This window comes from Biomphalaria glabrata, chromosome 2, assembly GCF_947242115.1.
Source record: "Biomphalaria glabrata chromosome 2, xgBioGlab47.1, whole genome shotgun sequence".
NCBI lineage: Eukaryota > Metazoa > Mollusca > Gastropoda > Planorbidae > Biomphalaria > Biomphalaria glabrata.
Window position 1 is genome coordinate 36,335,947 of NC_074712.1, and position 22,752 is coordinate 36,358,698.

The following is a 22,752-nucleotide window of genomic DNA, read 5'->3' on the forward strand; positions in this document are numbered from 1 at the left end:
TTCATTATGTTAAGAGTTAGATAATCATTACACACACTCTCTTTTTAATCCTTTGTTTTTTGTCATAATGACTAAAAATTTTAGTAAGCTTATGGTTCTATGCTGCAATAATCTGTAAGAAGCCTTGCATGTACTGACTGGGTGTGAAAGAGTAAAAGTAAAGGCCAAAACGTTCAGACCAATCGTAAATAAATAGTGATTCTTTCTTTAAACACAATTTTGCTTCAACACTAAATTTATTCTAAAATTGAAATACAATCTTAAATAAACAATAACATTGAGATACAAATAAACCCACCTTTAAACAATTAGAATGCTTACAAAAATCTATCCCTTTATATATTAGAAATACATATCAACTAGAAACAAACAAAACTAATAAGGCATTGTCTTAAAGTCAGAAGAAAATGAAACGAGTGCAGTATTTTTCTTGGATGCAGACCCAGATGTGACATAAACAAAATACTGTCAATAGAAATGTTGTTGTTTTTTGTACATCAATTAAACAACTTCTAAACAATCTTGTTTATGTATGTATATGTGTAAATATGTACCAAAAAAAAATATTATTGAAAGGACTGACTTAGAAACAACAAATTAATCACAGTAGTAGTTGCATACTTACATAAGAAAATAATATAAACATTTCAAATGCATGATTAATATAGAATCTATTATTAATTGATTGATATTATTTTTATATAACAAAGACATGTACAAACATAGCAATTAACTCAATTTCTGGGAAATTTGAAGGGTTAAAATTAATTTTGCTTCAAGTAATCGATTTCCGAGTTGAATTAGATACTCATCACTAAGCATTATACACATGTCCGATACTGTCTGTCCATTTAAATGTACTGTTCATGCTTAGCAATGAATCATTATAGTTTCCATTATTTCATCCAGGAGAATTGGCTGGATCTTTTAATTTGAATTACATTTTCAGAGTAATGGAATAAGAATTAATCTCACAAATCAAGTCATGTACTTTTATATAGATCTACAAAAAAAAAAGAAAATCTTGTGCTACATTTTTTTTAGTTAAAACGTTAAATAAATCTCCATTACATTTTATATCATTTTCACAATTTTTTTTTACAATAATTTAGTGAAAGCCCTGGCCCACTTTGGAATGGGTTGATTTGAAGATGACCCATTGAGATATGCTAATGTACCAGGGGATAATTTATACAGCTGTCTCATGGGCCACAGCCAACCATGACAAGACTGTGGCTGTAGAACATTCACATAGCAGGAGGCCAGAAGCCCATCAACAACAATAGTGCCGCTGTTAGTAAAGGGTGCAAAAAGACCTTGCTTTCTTTCGTAGCCCACTCTCAGCACAGTGGATTGGGTGAGGTTATCACCAGACACAAAAAGCAAGCTGTCTCCAGTATTGACATCTTTAGCAGCTAAACATCTCTCCTCTCCCTCTCTTTCACAGTATATATAATGTTTATCTGTCAGGTAAACTTGACTATTTAATGTTTCCAGGACAACAAAATTGCTGAACACCTGGGCATCTTGATGGCCAAACATGTACACTGTCTCAAAACCAAGCTGACCGTTGCTATTTCTGCAAAGCACTTTATCACCAATCCTTAGTTTACTGAGAGTGATCTGCTCTCCTGTTGACAGACAGACTGTGGAGTCACCTGAAAAACACTGATGTTCTTGTTGCACTTGTTCCTTAACCTTCTCGCTTACCATTTCATTGACCATACTGTTTTGGGGACTTATTTCTGTGTCATAGTAGCCTTGTAGCTCTCCACGAAATCTGTCTAAAAAGGTATTGTCAGTTGAAGTGTCTTCTTGGTTTACAACTTGTCCGTTTCCTATTTCTTGCTCAACTGTTTGGTCTAAAGCATTATCAGGTGTATCTGGGGCAGGCCTGTCAGCTATCTCGTCCATCTTGCTGTGTATAGTTGAAGCCAATTCAAATATAGTATCAACAAGTTTGCCAAACTGACCTACTTCTGCTTCACTCACTCTATTGTTTAGATTGTCCACTCTCTCTTTAAGTCTGGACAGCTCTTCTTTATAATGGGATTGACTAGTGTTCCCTATCATTCCATTTAAATGTACAATGATCATCTGGATGTCTCGTACCATATCTTCACTGACTTGAGGCACCTGCTTTTCAGCGATGATCTTGGACCGCACATTCTGTGCAAACTGAAATATGGCATTAGTGTAGCGGGTGCCATTTCCTTTTAAACTGTCCACCTTAGCAACTAGTTCAATTAACTGGCTTTTTTTGGCTTTGGCATCTTCAGCTTTGTTATTGAACAGCACACATCTATACTTGCACTCCTGAAACAGGTCACCCAGAAATCCCCTCTGATTTCTGCACCATTCTTCAAAGGTTGTTTTGGATTTGGACATTTCCAGCTCAAAGTTGTCCCCATAAGTGATGACACAGATAGAGTTTGATTTGATCACATCCTCACCCAAGACACATTTCAACAGTCCTATAGCTTTTCTCTCTTCAGTTGTCATACGAATTCCAAACCTTATGATCAAAAGGAGGGCATGGAACCCATCTGGACAGTTAGCTATAGCATCACTGATAGACTTGATGGCCATCTCAATAGAATCTTCCTCTTCTTCCAGGTTGGTATCACAAACACCAGGTGTATCTACCACTTTGATGGTGCGTCCATCAATGTTTACCCAGCCAACTGAAGTGCGAGTTGTTACAGAAATGTTATCTGAAGAAGCGGCAAACTTGTCTTTTCCTAATATAGAGTTGCCAGTGGAACTTTTTCCGTGACCTGTTTTTCCAATCATCAGCAAGTCAAGGTCACTGCCTGGGGGCAGAATAGATGTCACTGTCTAGGTAAAAGAAACAAAAGGAACAATTTATTAATATATATATATTTTAATTTTAATCTAAAAAAAACACCACTTGTGAAGAAACAAGTTCCTTTAAATGTAAAGTGCCTTTAATTGTAAAGCATTTAATAGTAACATATGTACAAGGCTCACATTTCTATACAAAACAACTGCATGAGATGTTCTTTTCCTTCCCCTTTTTTACAACACACTCATGACTTCCCGCAAGTCCCCTAACTCCCAGGTACCCAACACTTGACCGTGTGTCATAATTGACCACACATAGTAACCGTGTCACAACACAACTACTAGCATATTTCAGTAATTTCTGTAGGTATTTTTGTGTTGAACATGTACAGTCGAGTAGATCTAGTTGTGGGCATCAGTCGAGTAGATCTAGTTGTGGGCATCAGTCGAGTAGATCTAGTTGTGGGCATCAGTCGAGTAGATCTAGTTGTGGGCATCAGTCGAGTAGATCTAGTTGTGGGTATCAGTCGAGTAGATCTTGTTGTGGGCATCAGTCGAGTAGATCTAGTTGTGGGCATCAGTCGAGTAGATCTAGTTGTGGGCATCTCTTTGAATGTCTCACTGGAAGTGAACTTAGTCAATCTAAATGTATACATTAAATGTACATTTTTCAAAAAGCTGAACAAGAGTATTCAATGATTGCTTTAGCAATTCACATGTTATATAATGACCTAGTACTAGATTTAGATCACAGCCTTGTAGTACATCTCTTTGAATGTCTCACTGGAAGTTGACTTTGTCTGAATGGACATCTTTCTCAATTTAAAAAAAAAATTACCAGAATAGTATTGGAAATGGCAGAATACTGAGGATAGTCAAATAATAAACAAAGTTTGCAAAATAAACCTAAAAACAAAAGTTAACAATGCAAAAGAAAAAACAGTTATGGGGGCATTAAAAACAAATTTTAAGGTATATTTTTGAAATTCCAGATTTTTTTATGAGCTTTTAGTGAAATTCTAGGCTTTTTAAAGGTGGCTACAACCCCTGTTATTTGCATATGTATTTTTTTGTTTTAACTATTTATCAACTAACAAGGCTTTCTACATAACACATATAGTATCAGGCACAATAAAGAGGAAGACAATAGAGGAATTCAACTTATTCACAGTGATAGCAATTATACTACAGTGGCAGATGAGAAAGTTAAAAAAAAAAGTAAATATAAAACATAATTATGTTACCTCTATAAAGTTTTCTACAATCTCCAAAGCATTCACATTTAACACATCTTGGAGACTACTTTCAGAGGGTAAGCTGACAAGGTCAAGGTTGTGAACAGCATCATGAACTGCCAGGTGAATGGTCTGAATCTTTTTCAACACTTTGTTGCCCTCTACAACTCTAACATCATCCAAGAACCGTTTGCTAGCCAAAAATTTCTAAAATGATTTAAGACATAATATCAGAAAACATGTTAAGCCATAATAAAAGCAATTTAAATTAAAATATTCTTCTTTGATTTAGATTTATTACGGTGGTTGGCTGATTGCAACCTCCAAGCATTATATATGGCAGCAAAAACATCAGTAATAATTTTCTTTTTTTTTTTAAAGAAAAATTTTTTTCCACTTCATTGAAATAATTATCTAGGATCGTAAAAATAAGAAAAAAAAACTTAAAAAAAAAAAACAAAGCTTATATTAACTCTTTGACTCCAGAATTATTTTCCATACTTGGACGAAATTAATGTTTTTTGCAGATTCAAAGTGAAAATAATGCTTCGATTAAACTTTTATAACTAGTTTTTTTTATTTTTTTATTAGAAAATGATATATTTAGTATAGAATTAAAAAGGAATACATGTCCTTGTTATCTAACAAGGGAAATTATTCCATAACAAGACTATTAGAGAAAATAATTATTCTAGCAAAGCTAAATATTTCAGGAGAGGCAATTTATAAAAAAAAAGTTGCTACTTCCATGTCTAAATTCTTTAACAACTAAACTTAAGAATTCAAGATTTTTAAGGGGTAGACAATAGGATTTAGGGTCACCTGTACATTAGAACTACATTTCAGTATTCTCATTGTGGAATCCTTCAATTTATTTATATCTTAACTCTTTCAGTGTGGCGTCACTCTCAGGGAATAACTATGTTAGTGCTGGTTAGTGTGACATTTCTCTCAGCAACTAACTTGGTATTTCATATTTGTTTCAATATCTTTGTTATGAACATAATGAATACAGAGTTGAAAACCATGTCCGCTAAGTATGGCTTAAATACACTGAATGACTACACAACACACATTTTGTGAACACATTCTTACGGACGAGTTACAAGCACATGTAAACATAAGAACGACAACCGATACAGCATATAATTTTCATAACAATCCTTTTATTGTTAATCTTTTTATTTCATTTTTTTTTTTCTAGATGTTCTTTGATTTGGCAATAAATTGGATACAACACTTATAAACAAAAAAGACAACATTGATTAGTTGGTCCTCTTTTTAAGTTTGTTTGGCTGGACCCCAAAAAAAATGTACAATAGTATAATTTCTTAGTTCATTTGTTTATCTTCTATGAAATTTGAAGTGATAAAATGTGTTTAGTTTTATGATTTTTTCAATATTTATGGATTAAATGTACAATTTAAAGGTTAAATCATTCAGTATATAAAAAGTTAAATCTTTTAGTATATACATTTTTTTATGAACTTTTTATATATTTCTTTTTTTCCATGCTCAGTTAGAATTTAACAAAAAAAAAAAAAAGATTCTCGAATAATTTTATTTATTTATAAAACTTTTGTAACCCATTCATTTTCCTTTAAAATAAATCAAATATATTAGATTATACAATAAAAAAACAAAGTTATGTTAATTTTAGTAACTCCATGTCCCTTGTAAATTTTTGTTTGTCTCAGAAAACTTCTTTTTTTTTTCGATCAAAACAACTTACACTGAAAGAGTTAAGTATTCTGTGCCTGTTTATTCCACAATTCAATTATATTATTCAATAGTTTCAATTGGATTTGCTTTCTTTGAATTTTTCTCACAGAGACTAATGTTACATTAGAATGTTATGTTACTAATCAACATTTTTGAGAGCCTCCCCAGCTTCATATGTATTAAATGTCATTTTTCATATAAAATGCCCCAAGAAATTTTTATATTAGAAGTCCATTTTATTGATATTTCTTGTCAAAAAACCCAAAGTGAATGGTGCAAATAAAAAAAAATAATAAAAAGGAATCTTATATTAAGTATATTCATTATTTAGTCCATTTGTACTGCCCAACCAGCAGTCATAAAGAGTGTAATGCCTATCACAGAAAAAAATATAGACAATATAATGTAAACTATATTTCAATTTACCTGAATTCTTTCAACTGCCTCATCACAATTACAAAGACCATTGTAGATTTTTTCAAACAGATTGTAAGTTGCTTCCGGATATTGACTTAGTGCCAAACTGCTATAGCTTCTTGAGTCAGTGAATGCTGTCTCTGTAAATACAACAATAAACATAGCATGTTTCCTTTGCCAGTCAAAAGCAATGGTCTAAAAAATAAACTCTGCATCTTCGTCACAAAGGTGAAAGCTATTCATTTATTTGGTGCAGAGACTTGGACAGTATCAAATAGCAACACAGACAAGCTCCAAGCATTCACTAACAAATGTTTACGTCACCTAATTGATGTTAGATGGCAGAACATGGGAAAAAACACAGATAGAGCAAGAATTCTGAAAATCAAATGGGATTGAATTGGGCATATATTGGGAAAAACAACAGAAAGCATTGCAAAACAGGCCCTAAACTGGAACCCACAGGGGAAGAGAAAGGCCTTAAGACCAAAGCAAACATGGTGAAGTTCAGTAGACCAAGAGGCAAAGATGGCATGGTGGACATGGAGTCAGCTGAGGAGAATTGCCCAGAACAGAGTCCGATGGCGAAGTGCTGTTGCTGCCCTATGCTCCACTGGGAGTCAAAAAAAATAAGGAAGGAAATAGTCCATTTGCTTTAGAATATATGTTGAAAATGCATAGTAGTCAGTGATCAATGTTTTAAACAGTGAAAATTAAATTAGGAAGTGATATATAATAAATAATAATAATTTGGAATAACTTTTTATTAATTCTATTATTCTGTAATTGAATACATTTTTGTAAATGATGTTTTTTCAACACAGCTATTATTATATTTTATTGTTTGCATTTGTAAATAAATATACGATGTCGAACAGCGTAAGCAAGCAGATTCAACTAAGGTGAACTACATTAGGGTTGTTTCTTCATTGGGAATTTTCATCTTGGACAGTAATAATAGCAAATTTGAAATCTTTACTCTTTGAAGATTTATAAAAATTCTAAGTTCATCTGTGACTGTTTTAAAAAGATGTTTTCCTCCACTTTCTGTGACAAGTTAACAATGTTAATTAAGGCCCACAGTACTCGCTGAGAATACATACAGAAGAACACAGCTCCCACCCATCTGGGAAAAATTTATTCCCAGAATATCAAAATACTTACCATTGTCAAAGGTTTGCAATGTGGCTCTTAAGTAGTAGAAAGTTTGTAAGTTTTGATTATCTAACACTACAAAACTTTCATGTACGTCATTTTCAATGTCATCAAAATCTACAGAGCCTTCGCCTGATGGATGATATTCAACAGCTGAGGCTTTAACATCATTACCACCAGCACCAGAAACAAAACCTGCATACATTTACATAATCAACAAAAATAAAAATATAAATTTTGGAAATAAATTACTGACTTGTTGTTTTTTCATGCAAGGAAGAAAATATTAAGTAAGAATCTTAAGTAAATGAATATATTCTGTACACTACAGCAGATGAAAACAGTTTTAGATAAGAGTAATTGAATAAATTTTCATCGGATATTAAATAAAGCAACCACTGCTATAGGCTTCAATTCATTTAGGACAACACTCCAAACAAAAATTTAATACAAAAACTATCAAAGAAACATTTGTTAAAGATTATACAGAGGCAGCCTTAGCAGTGCGTGGAGCCCCGGGCAATTATCATATGTGGGCCAGTGAGCTGTTAGACTATATATACTGTAAATTTACCACATCACGCTAACAACTTGTCCGCCTCTAATGCAGTATGCCTTATTATTATTACAAAACATAAGTACTGTACTACTGGCCATTTAACTACATTATGTACTGTATTGTAATTGTTCTGCAAGTAAGATTTTGTCCCCAGTCCTCTTATATTGATTTAATGTCCTTTAGTCAACGTTAACTAATAATTCAGAAACATTTTGCATGAAAAATCAACAAACTAGATAATGATTTCTGCTATTGTGGGGGTCCCTTCAGGAAATGTCTCGTTCTGCATGAAGGCTGATCAGGAAAGGATTTGAAAGAGGAATAATCTAAGGGAATAATCTCAGGATGGTTCGTTACTAATAGGGTTTCTGATACAGTCCCCTCATGGCCATGGGCAGTTGCTCCAATCGTCACCCCCTAAGGTCGACTCTGTGATTATATGTCCTAGCTATGATAATGTGAAACAAACGCTGTTGTACTAAGATGGGCAAATCTAAAATTCAATTCTATTGTTTTTAGAAAGCCCTTTTGATTCACTCTATGTCAATGTCATTTAGCTATGAAACAACTCAACTCACTTTGAAAGGCATTCCTCATACTTTGCAAAGTTGACTTTTCTTCCACATCAACACCAGATCTTAATGTCATCAGATTGGACCCCAGTTGACATTCTTCAGTGTATCGATGCTTTTCTGTCCATCCCGTACATATGTCCATAAAACTTTCAATAGCTTTGACCATCCCAGTAATGCTTGCTGGGTAATTGGGCAATCCCTCAAAACAACAATATTGGATTTGAAGTTGGACATCTTTGTAATGTTTCTTGGATAATTTCTTGTCAACTTCTTTAGCGAAATTCAGCAGAGACATTAGCACTTCTGATGTGATTGGTCCTTTGTGAGCTTTCAAGCTTTGCCTGATTTTATTATCCAGCTTTGTAAATTTTTCCGAATCTGTAAACCCAATAAGTAACATTTAACATTGAATCTGTAAATAAATTAACTGGTATAATCAATAATGTATGAGAGATGATTAGCATAATAGTTAAACATAATTAATATGATAACAATTTTATTTTTATTTTTTTTAAATATATAAATAAAAGCAGTTGGATATATAATTGTAAACAATATGACAATAATAAATATATTAAGGCAATCATTTACCTTCACAAGAAATTTTCATGATGGTAATCATCTCATTGCCAACTTCAAGGGCTTTCACCCAATGAGTACCAAAGTCTTGGATACTTCTGCATAAATTAATAGAATCTAGATCAGCAATTGCAGCTGCAAGAAGACTATTTTTTGTGGCCTCTTCTTTATTACTGTTCTGGCGACTGGTCACAGCATTACTTGGCAAATAATGCTTTTGCTATGTATAAGAAAATGGTGTTTGCTTATTTTACTTATAATTAGTAATTTGATGAATGAAATATAGTTAATGTTATTTTATTGTTTAACAGCCCATAATTTTAATAATATGACCAATACTGTACCTGCAGAAATGATATTTTAAATATAACAGAAAATGAAGAGTCCCTATTTCCAATGGCATCAAGACAAGCCTTCACAACTTCATCTGTTATTTTTCTAGCCTTTACTTTCAAAGCGTACTCTGGTGGTATGGACAAAATGTCACAGATATCTTTCAAAGAGTGAACATAAGTAAACTGTGATGTTGTGAACCGAACCTAAAATAAAGTTTACAACAAAATGTGATATAAAAAAATGTTTAAAAAAAACAAACAAATATAAGTAATTATAAAGGTACATTCTTTTATATACGGTACAAAAGTTTTAAATCTATATCTTCACATAAATTACTGCAACTAGTAATAATTACATGATATGAAATATTTTTAACGAAAAGCCTAATGAAGATTACACCACAATCAAATTAAAACAATTCAATTCTAGCTTTATATAATAATTTGTGTAAGCATTTTGTGATTTCTCCAAAATGTACATTTCAAAATTATCATCTTCACCATCTCTATATATGTCACCACATTCTTTCCATTAAGTCACATTCAAACCCCAAAGCTATTAGACCACAGGACATACAAAGCCATTAGACCACAAGTGATACATAAAGCCATTAGACCACAGGACTTCTTATCTTATATAATACAGACGTTACTTCAAAAAAGAAGATGATTACGTCCTACGCGTCATGCATTTAGTCATGCATATTAACCAATGACTTAAATTCAGCCAAGTCACTGGTTTTCCTGGCTAGCTCAGGCAGTCCATTCCATGCTATAATAGCACTAGGGAAGAAGGAGTGTTTGTACAAATTTGTCCTAGCATATGGGACGAGGAATGTGCCTTTATCTTTGTGTCTTTCAGAGTATTTTATTAAATTTTGTTTTTGTATTTGAAGATTATGGTTCAGTGTTTTATGTATGATTGCTACTTTACTTTTGAGCCTTCTGTCCTGAAGGCTTTCTAAATTTAGTGATTTTACTAACGGTGTTACTCTAGTCAAATGTGAATATTCGTTTGTTATGAATCTCACTGCTCTATTTTGTGTCTGTTCCAGTTTTTTAATGTTTTCTTGAGTTGAGGGGTCCCAAACAGAGGATGCATATTCTATTATTGGCCTAACCAAGGTTAAATAACATTTTAGTTTTATGTTCTTATTTGATTTATAGAAATTTCTTTTAATAAATCCTAATGCTTTGTTTGATTTTTTTGTAGTTTCATCAATATGTGGATTCCATGACAGTTTTTCATTTATTATAACACCTAGGTATTTTGCGTTTTTAGTCTGTGTTACTGGTTTGCCATGAATAAGATAAGTGGAATTAATTTGTTTTAGTTTTTTTGTTACTCTTAACAACTGACATTTTTCTGGGTGGAAAGACATGCTCCAATTTGATTCCCATTTCTGTAATTCATCTAATTCTCTTTGTAAAATATCTGTGTCTTGTGTGGTTTTTATTGTTCTATATATTATGCAATCGTCTGCAAATAATCTGACTTTTGTTCCTGAAGTAATGCAATTTGGTAAATCATTTATGTAAATTAAAAATAGTAGTGGACCCAAGACTGTTCCTTGAGGTACACCTGAGTTTACTGTTATCCGTGTTGATTTAGAGCCATTTATTATTACAGTTTGTTCTCTCCCTATCAGAAAATCTTTAATCCACTGATGCAGTGGACCATTAATGCTGAAATATTTTAATTTTTTAAGCAAACTATGGTGGTGAACTTTGTCAAAAGCCTTAGAAAAATCTAGTAAGATAGCATCTATTTGTTCACTATTATCTAAAGCTTTTGAAAAATCATCAATTAGTCCTATTAGTTGTGTTTCACATGATCTATATTTCCTAAAGCCATGTTGGTATGGTGTGAGGACATTATGTTTGTCTAAGTGGTTTATGATGTTGCTACATATTATGTGTTCTAGGATTTTACATGTGATGCTGGTAAGTGATACTGGTCTGTAGTTTCCTGGGTCAGATTTTTCTCCTTTTTTAAATAGGTGGGTGACATTAGCTTCTTTCCAGTCCTTTGGTACTCTGCCCTGGTTAAGTGAAGCCTGAAAGAGTATTTTGAACACTGGGGCTAGCTCATTGCTTAGTTCTTTGAGTAATCTAGCTGGAATACCATCAGGTCCAGAAGCTTTATTTGGTTTGGTGTTGGCTAATAGTTTTTGAATTCATTTTCTTGTACTACTATATCTTCTATGTTGTTTACTTGGTTCAAATTCAGTAATATGTCTTTGTCTCCTGGGGCTGAGAATGCTGATGCAAAGTATTTGTTTAGGATGTTTGCTTTAGTTTCATTATCATTATGTATTATGTTATGTTCATCTTTTAATGGCGCTATGCCTGTTGTTTCCATTTTCTTTGACTTAATGTATGACCATAGGTTTTTGTTGTTATCTTTAAATATTACATTGTTTATGTATTCACTCTGCAGCTGTCTGCTTACTTTTTGGGTTAAGTCTTTAATTTTTATATACTTTTTGTAAACTCTTTCTGCATTAGTTTCTTTACATTTTCTTTATAGGTTTTCCTTCTGTTTACAAAAGGTTTTCCTTCTGTTTACAAAGCTTCTTTAGTCTATTATTAAACCAGCATTTATTTATTTTGTTTGATGTGTATTTAGTTGGTATATGATTTTCTATAATGCTTTTAAGATGGTTTTTAATGAAATTCCAGAGGTCATCGACTGGTTGGTTAATGTCTTTTTCTAATAAGAATGTTTGTTGAAAGTTTAATGCAGCTTGGTGTAATTGTGTTAGGTTAAATTTATTCCAGAGTAAGATTTTTCTTTTGGGTTTTGTATTGGCTACTGCTTTTATCTGACTGTGTATTTTTATGATCTCATGGTCTGATAGACCAGGGATAATTTCATAATCAACTACTAATCCAGGTCTGTTGGTTAAGAAGAGATCTAATGTGTTGTTTAATCTAGTTGGCTTTTTAATGATTTGATCTAAACTTAGGTTGTGTAAAGTTTCTATGAAAAGCTCATTTATGTCCTTAAGGTTTTGGTTTTTGCATAAAGCCATAAAACTACAGGACATACATAAAGCTATTAGGCCACAGGACATTTATAGAATCTATGTATGAAGGGTTTTCAACATAAATGAAACTTGTACATTTACTTTAATAAAAAATCATAAAGAAAAAATTGTTAAATCACATCAACCAGAAATTCTTATCTTTGATTTCAAGAGATAAAAGACATTGTGAAATAATATTTCTTAAGCCCCTCTTAATATGTTTGTGATATTTAAAGTTAAAACAAGTAGATATACAGAGTGAATAGAATATCAACTGCCATAGAGTTATTTAGCAGGGGAAGGAAAAACATGTTCCACCTGCAGGTGTCAGAGCAATATTAGAGTAGTTGAAACAATTAGAATAGTCATCTATTTGGTACATGAATGGTGATGATAAATCATATGACATGAAGGTTGAAAAATGAATGTTATGCAGCTAAGTACACTTTTCCTAACATAAGATAGGTCAGTCTTTCAGTGAGAGCTTCATTAACTATAATTTAAAACCTAGGAAACTTGTGTAGTTCCACTTTTAAATCTATGGAAACTCCACCGGAATTCTAATAAACTTTCTGTTATTAAGTTGCAATTGAGCATTTCATTACCAAATAGCTAGTAAAAGAAATCATTTTATGTTGCTGGTGGAGCCATGGACTGGTATGTACGGCTATCAATGAAAGAAAGTGACACAAGTTAAGAGTGCCTGTCTACAGCATCAGACAATGGCCATATCTTATCTAATAGCTCCAGCCAACAGTTGTTTCTTATTTCAGGGACTTATGCAGCCAAAAGCTATGAGCCTCTACACAGAAACTTTGATGGGAAGCTGTCTGGGTTCACAAGCATGGACCAGCACTAGAATTTTGTTTTAAATGTGCACTAAGGTGAATGTGCACACACACACACATATATATATACATATATATATATATATATATATATATATATATATATATATATATATATATATATATATTAGGGGTGCACCGGATAGTCGCTCCGGCTCCGGCATAAAGTGGACCTCGTTCCATTAATGTCTGTTGTAGAATGTAGTAATGTTTATATTAAAACAAAATAATGTGCTTAAAAATAGAGCCATTATGAATATGCACCAAACATCGTTTATTATAAAGACAAGGCGTGTTAATAACTTAATAGAAATAGAAATGAAACTTTACATCATAAATGCGCTTTACATACAGAGCAGCAATGGCTGACACTTTTTTCAATTTGTCTTGACCTTTGAGTACGTTAGTTAACATGTTAAAATGCTAAATTCCTTGACTACGTCATGCTGACCAGACGTCTGTCTAGCTGTGCGGGTATATCTCCAGAGGTAGAGATAAACAACTCCCACCCCTTTTATTAGTTTATATCCATCACATTGAGGGGTTTTTATAGGCAGGTGACCACAAGTTAAATACAATGGACATAGGTTTAATGTCAGCGTATTGACACTCTCTAGAGGTCACACCTTTCGAGGGAACTGAGTTTGTTTACTTAGTAGTTAATCTTTATTAGGGGGGCTGGACTACAATAGCCACACCTCTAAGGTAACTAGGTATATTTCCAGATGAACAACTCCCTCTCCCTTTTATTTGTTTAGTTCATCACATTGAGTTCATTGATTGACAGGTGACCCCAAGTCAGATACGATAGACGTAAGCACTCTCTAGAGGTCACACGAGGGAACTATGTTTGTTTGCTTAGTAGTTAATCTTAATTGGGGGGGGGGGGTGGACTGGACTTCAAGCCAAACATCTACACGGGTATCCGGACAAAGAGTTTGCTTATTTGGAGGAAAAATCTTAATCACATGGTTGGGCTAGAGGCCACACCTTTTCAAGTGTGCCGAGTTACTTGAACATATATCCCATTAGTAAGCTGGACTAAAGATCACACGCACCTAAACGAGTGACCTTTAGCTACACAGAACACAAACCGCGAGATTATATTGCCCAGTAAGCCAGTAACTAATTATTTTGTAGAAGAGCTAAACACCCCCTACTCTTTATTTTATTTCTTGGGTCCTTGACTCCCAATTTATTGATAGACATTGACCATTTTTAAGCCAGAATGAAAAAACACAACGTGCTAACAAAGGATATTACACTGTCAATAAATATTACGGTTAAATAATTTTTCTAACGTGTTAACTTGAATATTACTCCTGCAGTTAAGTGTCTTGATTTGATAACAATATTCTTAATAATTTGTGACAGTCAATTAACTCATTGTTATTACTATTTTTTTTACTTAAGATGCGTACTTAGCCACTGTGTATCAGGCTAGGACGACTTTTACACACCTGACATCCATAGGCTTATTATGGTTCCTTTTTGTAACAGTTACTGAAACCACGAATAAAATAATTAATAAGTATTAATTAAGGAAGATGTTTATAACATACGTTCTTTGCATTTAATGTTTCTTGCGTACGTTCTTTGCACAATAAAATAAAACAAAGATGTGCATGTTAGCGTGTGTGTATTTTTTTGCCTTGTATTAAAATCTTCAGAAAGAAAGCTAATTTCATTGTTTAATTATTTTGATTAATAAATAACGGAAAAACTTACAGTAAATTTTAAAACCGCATAAAATAAATTGAATAATAGTACCGCAGTTAGATCTAGCAAACAAAGAAACAATATGCTGGAGCGTAAAAAAAAAACCAACCTTGACCTCTAACGAATGGACGGGTATAATATATCTATATGCTTGACTGACCATGCCAATGTGTTATCTTTTTTGACTGACACCCAACTCTATTGCGTGCGTATGCTCAAGGAAAAAACAATGCTTGATGGTTGACACAAACAACTATACACACTACACTAGGACTACATGTGTAGGATCACTAGGTATATCTGACCAGGTTGTTGGTCTGAAATTCATGAACACATACATACGACCACTATACAAGGCAGATTGCACTTTACTTATGAGATTTACATTAGTAACTAGTTAAATATATACTAACATTATTTATATTGACCTTCCTACACACATCCTTTACAGATGGTGGCATCGTACATACACACAGACACAATCATGCTATACATATTTTTAGAAATACTGTTAAGCTTGAATAAATCAATCAGTAACTGAGTTTAAAATAATAAGGTATATAAAAGGAAAAAAAATAAAACCAACCAATATAGGTATGTTATTTAACAGTTTCGTAAAATGTTCAGCAACACAAGCTATTAACAAGACACTTAGGTATCCGGCTCCGGCCCCGGCCGGATATCAAAAAGTACTATCCGGTGCACCCCTAATATATATATATATATATATATATTACAGTAGAACCTCGAGATACGTAAGTCGATCTACTCATATCTCAAACGAATTTCCCCCATATAAAATAAAGTAAACCCAATTAATTGGTTCTAACCCTATATAAAATCCCAAAGTTATCTAAATGCTGAAAAAGACATGTTTTGAATTAATAAATGTACATGAAACACGTATACATAAACAATAAAATAAATAATGAAATGAGAAATGCAGAAAAGATTTAAATAAAATGTATGTAAAGTAATGGTAAATGTACAGAATATTATCTGGGTGGCTGATGACTGCGGCTAACCGAGTGTAGGTGAGGAGGGGGGAGCAGTAGGGAGGAGGACAACTGCACAGAACTAAGGCTGCGTACACAAAACTTCATTAACAGTATAAACAAAACAACACTGCTTCGTTTCGATGGATATCATCCTCTTCTTCATATCATTTGACTTTGCACTTACGTTATTTTTTTGGGACCCTTGATGCCAAGAATAATTCTAATTAAAATCACTAAACTCACTAGCTACAATACTCACACGAACCTTTGTAAAGCGCTGTGATACATCCGAATGGTCGAGATCATGGTGTACACACTCTGCTGTTTTTGTCCAAGTAGTGGCTGAGACAACTTTTCCCCATTTTCCAGCGCTGGCAATTATAAATGCTTCTTATTCTGACTGAGAACGGAAAGATCTGATTTTGCACAATCATCGCCAATAGGTTTTAGCTATTAAGCTCGACTCGTAAAAGAACAGAAATTTCGCTCTCGGCGCTGCTATCTTGAATTACTCCTATGTTGAGCAGCTCGTATCTCGAGGTTCCACTGTATACACACATATACACACATTTTAGTATTGTGTAAAATGTTAAGTAAATAAAAATCTAATTTACCGTTGGGCATATTGGTCTGACTTCTTCATCAACCAGCATGTAACCTAGTTGTAAACGCTTCATGTCCACTGATCGCCCCAACAGAAGTCCAGGATGGTAAGGGATGTTGCAATCCATGGTCAATGTTTATGCTAAGAAAGAGTGATTTAAGCCTTGAGCTTCAGTCTCACAGTATGATGTATTTAAAAAAAAAAAGCATTATTAGCACTACAACCTACAAATCATTAGTGAGCATATTTTCTTTACAATATTTTTATATTTATTTTAATCAATATTCTCAATTATTCTATTCAGTGGCTTTATTTATATTTTATCTTTTTACTTGTCATACAAACATAATAACACAGATGATATATATGGACACGTGTGAGACAAATAGATGTGTGTGGCTTGGATGGATGAATCAATGTGAGATGAAATTGATGGATGTGTAAGTGTGAGATAGATGAATGAGAATAAGACCGGTTGATGTAGGAATTGATGTATGAGTGTAGTATACTGTATCAGAGTTTTGAGTTTTTGGCACATCGGCACAATTTAGGTCATGTCGAAGTATACTGTATCAAAGTTTGCTTGGAAAGTTGAGTATTGTCTCCTCAAAGTACATGTCACATGAGTTCAGAAGTGCCTCTGTTTTAACAGACTCAAGAAACATAGTGTAGAATATATTTTCCTTGAGATTAATGCTTTTAAACTAATTTCAATAAAACAAGTCATCCAGTATTGAAAAAAACATAAAATATAAATCCCTTGTACACATTATTTTATTTCACCAGACTGACATAAAATAATAACCCAAAAGAAAAATCTTACTCTGGAAAAAAATAAACCTAACACAACTACAACAGGCTGCATTAAACTTTCAACAAACATTCTTATTAGAAAAAAACATTAACCAACCAGTCGATGAAATCTGGAATTTCATTAAAAACTATCTTAAAAGCGTTATAGAAAATCATATACCAACTATATACACATCAAACAAAATAAATAAATGCTGGTTTAATAATAGATTAAAGAAGCTTTGTAAACAGAAGGAAATCCTATATAGAAAATTTAAAGAAACTAAGGCAGAAAGAGTTTATAAAAAGTACATAAAAATTAAACACTTAACCCAAAAAGTAAGCAGACAGCTGCAGAGTGAATACATAAGCAATGTAATATCCAAAGATAACAACAAAAACCTACGGTCATACATTAAGTCAAAGAAAGTGGAAACAACAGGCATAGTGCCATTAAAAGGGGAAGACAACTTAATACATAATGATAAAGCTAACCTCCTAAACAAATACTTTGCATTCTCAGCCCCAGGAGACAAAGACATATTAATTAATTTGAACCAAGTTGACAACATAGAAGACCAAATAAAGCATCTGGACCTGATGGTATTCCAGCTAATTACTCAAAGAACTAAGCAATGAGCTAGCACCAGTGTTCAAAATACTTTTTCAGGCATCTCTTAACCAGGGCAGAGTACCAAGGGTTAGTGTTAGCTAATGTCACCCCCCTATTTAAAAAAGGAGAAAAATCTGACCCAGGAAACTACAGACCAGTATCACTTACCAGCATCACATGTAAAATCCTAGAACACATAATATGTAGCAACATCATAAACCACTTAGACAAACATAATGTCCTTACTCCATACCAACATGGTTTTAGGAAATATAGATCACGTGAAACACAACTAATAGGACTAATTGATTTTTCAAAAGGTTTAGATAATAGTGAACAAATAGATGCTATCTTACTAGATTTTTCCAAGGCTTTTGACAAAGTTCACCACCATAGTTTGCTTAAAAAACTAAAATATTTCGGCATTAGTGGTGCATTGCACCAGTGGATTAAAGATTTTCTGATAGGGTTTATTAGAGGAATTTCTATAAATCAAATAAGAACATAAAACTTAAATGTTATTTAAGCTTGGTTAGGCCAATAATAGAATATGCATCCTCTGTTTGGGACCCCTCAACTCAAGAAAACATTAAGAAACTGGAACAGACACAAAATAGAGCAGTGAGATTCATAACAAACGAATAGAGTAACACCTTTAGTAAAATCACTAAATTTAGAAAGCCTTCAGGATAGAAGACTTAAAAGTAAAGTAGCAATTATACATAAAACACTGAACTATAATCTTCAAATACAAAAACAAAATTTAATAAAATACTCATAAAGACACAAAGATTAAGGCACATTCCTTGTTTCATATGCTAGGACAAATTTGTACAAAAGCTCCATCTTCCCTAGCGCTATTAGAGCATGGAATGGGTTGCCTGAGCTAGCCAGGAAAACCAGTGACTTAGCGGAGTTTAGGTCATTGGTTAATATGCATGACTAAATGCATGACGCATAGGACGTAATTATCTTCTTTTTTGAAGTAACCTCTGTACATCATACAAGATAAGATAATAATAATTATTATTATCTTTATATTCCATAATGAAATAAAGCACAGTAAAGATACTAATGATCAATAATAATCCATCACAGAATAATCACACTGAACAATCTACTTGAAAAAAATTACCCTAATAGCTAGCTTTACATCCTATGTCCATAAAATAGTATTATACTTTAGAATTGTTTATAAATGTCATTAATTAGTCTTTTCAGCAAAGCCCCTCTTGCCTGGCTTGCACTTTGAGACAAACTCTCTTTCTTTCCGCTTGCGCACTGAGACACAATGGCTCAGTGTGGGATAGATGGATGTGTGTCTGGATGGATGAAAGTGTAGGGATCGGTGGATATAAACGTGTGTAATGAGCGATGTATTGATGTATAAAATGTTAATTATATTGTGTCACTAACATTTGCCTTTGCTTTCCAGGAATTCCAATATTAATTGAAAGAGCTTAAAATTGATTTAAACTTGCACTTTTATATAAGCAGTAAGTACTTCAGTGTACTTGGAGGTGAAAAGCTGACAAGTGTTAGCAGCTTCAAATACCTCGGAGCTATTGTCTCAGATGAGGGAACAAAACCCGAACTATTGGCCCGAATAGCACAGTTCACAGCAGCCCTTTCAAAACTTAAAATAATATCAAAAGACAAGGGCTTAGCCCTCTGCACCAAAATCAGACTGATGCGCTCTCTGGTCATGGCCACATTTTTATATGCTATTTTAACTATTGTAAAAAAAAACGCAAGCTTAAAATCTATGGCCATATTACAAGATCTGTGGGGCTCGCAAAGACCTTCCTTCAGGGAACAGTACCAGGAAAAAGAAGAGGCAGACAGAGAAAGCGATGGGAGGCCAACATAAAAGAATGGACGCCTACCATTGAAAGAGGTTTTAAACAAGGCAAAAGACAGGGAGGAATGGAGAAAGACGGTCGACAAATCTTGCTTGGTGCCCCAACGGTCCAACAGACTAAGTGATAGGTAAAGGTACAGTAAGGTACTACAGTGTGAAATAGTAAATGATTATATGGTCTCTGTCATTTCTAAACAAAGCTAAGCAAAATAATCTCTCATTCAAGGCATTCCATTTTTATTTTTTGTTAACATGATCTTATGAACTATAAACTAGTATCCCATGCAAGCGTTCACTTACATTTTTGTAACTAAATGATGTCAAGGAATGACAATGTACAGAATATACACATTCAGTACATAGCTAGCTTGTTTTAAGTACAGTATGCCAAAATATCTTCTTACCATTGCCAGAGTACTATCAGTAGCAACAAAAACGCTACAATATAAGTCCAAGAGTATAGTATTTACAAAGAAAAATATTTTCAATTCTATAAATAATGTTTTATCTTTCATATCGATTTTCAAATATTGATCAAATGATTCTTGGTAAATTATTTCTTTTACAAATCTTAAATAAACTAATAGTACAGCTTTGTTTCATGGTGACTTGTTAAGCTGTATACTACACACTGACCCATATCGTCTAATCTTCTTTGTACTGTATTATTGCTCAGTGGAATTGTTTTAATTATAATCTTTTGTTTGTACAACACACTGCATTTTACCTCACTTGAAGTTGGCAAAATAAGTTTTTCAACAATAGTGTACGCTTTCTGGACTTTGCAACAATAAAAAAATGTTATTTAGACTTTGCAATAAAGAAATGTTATAAGAAACATGCAGTCCATCATCATCTCGCTTAAACACTAAATCTAATGACTAATGTATATAAATTAGAAATCCTAAATACTGCTGCTAAAGTCATTGGTGAAAAATAAACCTCATTTGGGCAGCTGTTAGAGACAAACATCCATAATAAAGCTAAAAAGATTCTAGAAATGAAAAATCACCCTTGGCTTTGGGTCAGGATTTTTTTATTTTACCATCACAAAAGAGATACAAGACACTTCACTGATAGCAAAGACAAACGCACACAAGAACTCTTTTGTTCCCCTGGCAATCAAATCATTAAATAGAAACTACCAGCTATAAACTTTTCACATGACTCACATGTAATTGTAAATTATGAGAGTCTGGTGTGAATGTACATTTTGGTTTTCTTTAGATAGATCTTGAGTCTATATAGAATGTTTGTTTGATGTAATGCACAAATTGTAAGACAAATTTCCTAACGGATAATAAAGATTATTATTATTATTCTATATTATATTTAATAGTATAGTATATTCGTATAATCAATAATCTATTTATAATTTTATATCATATATATTATAGACTCTAGTCACTCTAAATATTAAATTATTAATTGTATCTTAGATCTAAGATACACGGATGTATGAACTTATAAAGTAGATTATTTATAATTTAATATCATTAGTAGATGACCTATCTAGATGATCTAGCGTCTTAGTCTTAGACTAAGACTTACTTATTGGATACTGGTCTGACTTCAAATTACTTTTACTTAGTCTAGCAACAGTTTAGCTTTACTGAGTTACTCCAGTCAGAGTCTAGTCTTAGTCAACTTAGTCTTAGTGTAGACTGATCAAGTATGAGTCTGTCAAAGTAGAGAGTCTAGTGACAGTCTAGTCCTAGTCTATAACTATAACTATAGTCTAACTAGTCTAAGTCTAGAGTCTCTACTCTACTCTAACTTACTAAACTAGTCTAACTCTAGATTTCTAGATCTAGATTAGAATCAATTATATTTATTTAGACTCAATTATATTTAAATCTAATAGATCTCATCTAGACTTATAAATTATTAATAATATTTATTTAAATATAATATTATTATAATATAAATATAGATCTAACTAATATAAATTTTATATATTAATAATTAATTTTATTAATAATTTAAATAATTATCTTCTTGAAGTTCTTGCCAAGTTAAAATTCATAGATCTAGATTTAATTATATAGATCTAGAGTCTAGATCTAATATATATTATGATAATATCTAGATCTATCATCTAATCTAGATTTAAATCAAGCCTTTAAGGTGTCATTTGCAATACCTTTTTTGTATTGCGTAGTTCTAGATATCTAGATTATCTAGTCTAGAAGTAGAATTCTAGAGCTAATATTAGTTGGCCAGCTGACCCAGATTAGGCAGTTTTCCCGGAAAACCAATTTTTCCGTTAAGATGGCCAGATTTATTCAGTTCATCCTATACTATAGGCTATAGATCTAGTTTCTACATGTAGCCTATAGATATATAGCTGTAAGCTAGAGTCTGGATGAGTATAGATTGATCTAAATTGAATGTATTCTAGAGACTAGTAGAGAGTGGGAAAACCAAGGCTATACGTTCAAAATGATGCATAGTCCTATTTCTAAAACAAAAAGGTTATTTCTAAATAGTTTTTTTTTTTCTATTTCTGAAAGGCTTATTGTGCCATCTTTGCTGTGTCCGATGGAAAAAAAAGATATTTTAGGAAATACGTTTATTACATGACACATTGTAATGTATATAATAATAGATGTATCAATAAATGTCTAGATCTATATTTAGTTCTAGAAGAGTAAATGTGTGTATGATTAAGATGCTATTTTTAGAGAAAGGGATGAATCGCTCATTCACCAATCGTAAACAAACAACATTTAGCCACGTGATAATGTTGATAAAACAATGAAAAAACAAACTGTCACGTGACAGCCTGTGTGTATTACGTAATTTGTATACAAGGTATAGAACCACGTGGCTAAATGTTGTTTATTTACGATTGGTGAATGAGGTCCATTCATAGTTACATTTCGTTTATGTTTTAAAAGAAGTCC

General features: G+C 32.8%; 1 protein-coding gene across 3 annotated transcripts; it reads right to left on the reverse strand.

Annotated features, from left to right (window-relative positions):
- Positions 1 to 217: 217 nt before the first annotated feature.
- LOC106051374 (uncharacterized) lies at positions 218 to 22,127 on the reverse strand. 3 transcript variants are annotated; one of them, XM_013206584.2, is made up of 9 exons: positions 21,990 to 22,127; positions 16,591 to 16,721; positions 9,392 to 9,586; positions 9,060 to 9,267; positions 8,472 to 8,846; positions 7,344 to 7,529; positions 6,189 to 6,319; positions 4,050 to 4,247; positions 218 to 2,838 (listed from the first exon to the last, which is right to left on the reverse strand). In XM_013206584.2, exons 2-9 carry the CDS (start codon positions 16,705 to 16,707, stop codon positions 1,099 to 1,101), a joined length of 3,150 nt encoding a protein of 1,049 aa, XP_013062038.2. In that variant the 5' UTR covers positions 16,708 to 16,721; positions 21,990 to 22,127; the 3' UTR covers positions 218 to 1,098. The 3 variants fall into 3 exon arrangements, with proteins under 3 accessions (XP_013062038.2, XP_055876254.1, XP_055876253.1); XM_056020279.1 differs by lacking the exon at positions 21,990 to 22,127 and adding an exon at positions 21,858 to 21,882; XM_056020278.1 differs by lacking the exon at positions 21,990 to 22,127 and adding an exon at positions 21,019 to 21,162.
- Between the last annotated feature and the right edge of the window lie 625 nt (positions 22,128 to 22,752).

What these genes read in the sequence shown, in the direction of transcription:
- LOC106051374 (XM_013206584.2), bottom strand. Translation starts at nt 16,707, where the DNA reads ATGGATTGCAACATCCCTTACCATCCTGGACTTCTGTTGGGGCGATCA. An exon ending in TATGAGGAATGCCTTTCAAA is followed by an intron (nt 7,530 to 8,471) that starts GTGAGTTGAGTT and finishes AAATGTATGCAG; the next exon opens with GTTTTGTTTCTGGTGCTGGT. An exon ending in ATTGCAAACCTTTGACAATG is followed by an intron (nt 6,320 to 7,343) that starts GTAAGTATTTTG and finishes TTGTATTTACAG; the next exon opens with AGACAGCATTCACTGACTCA.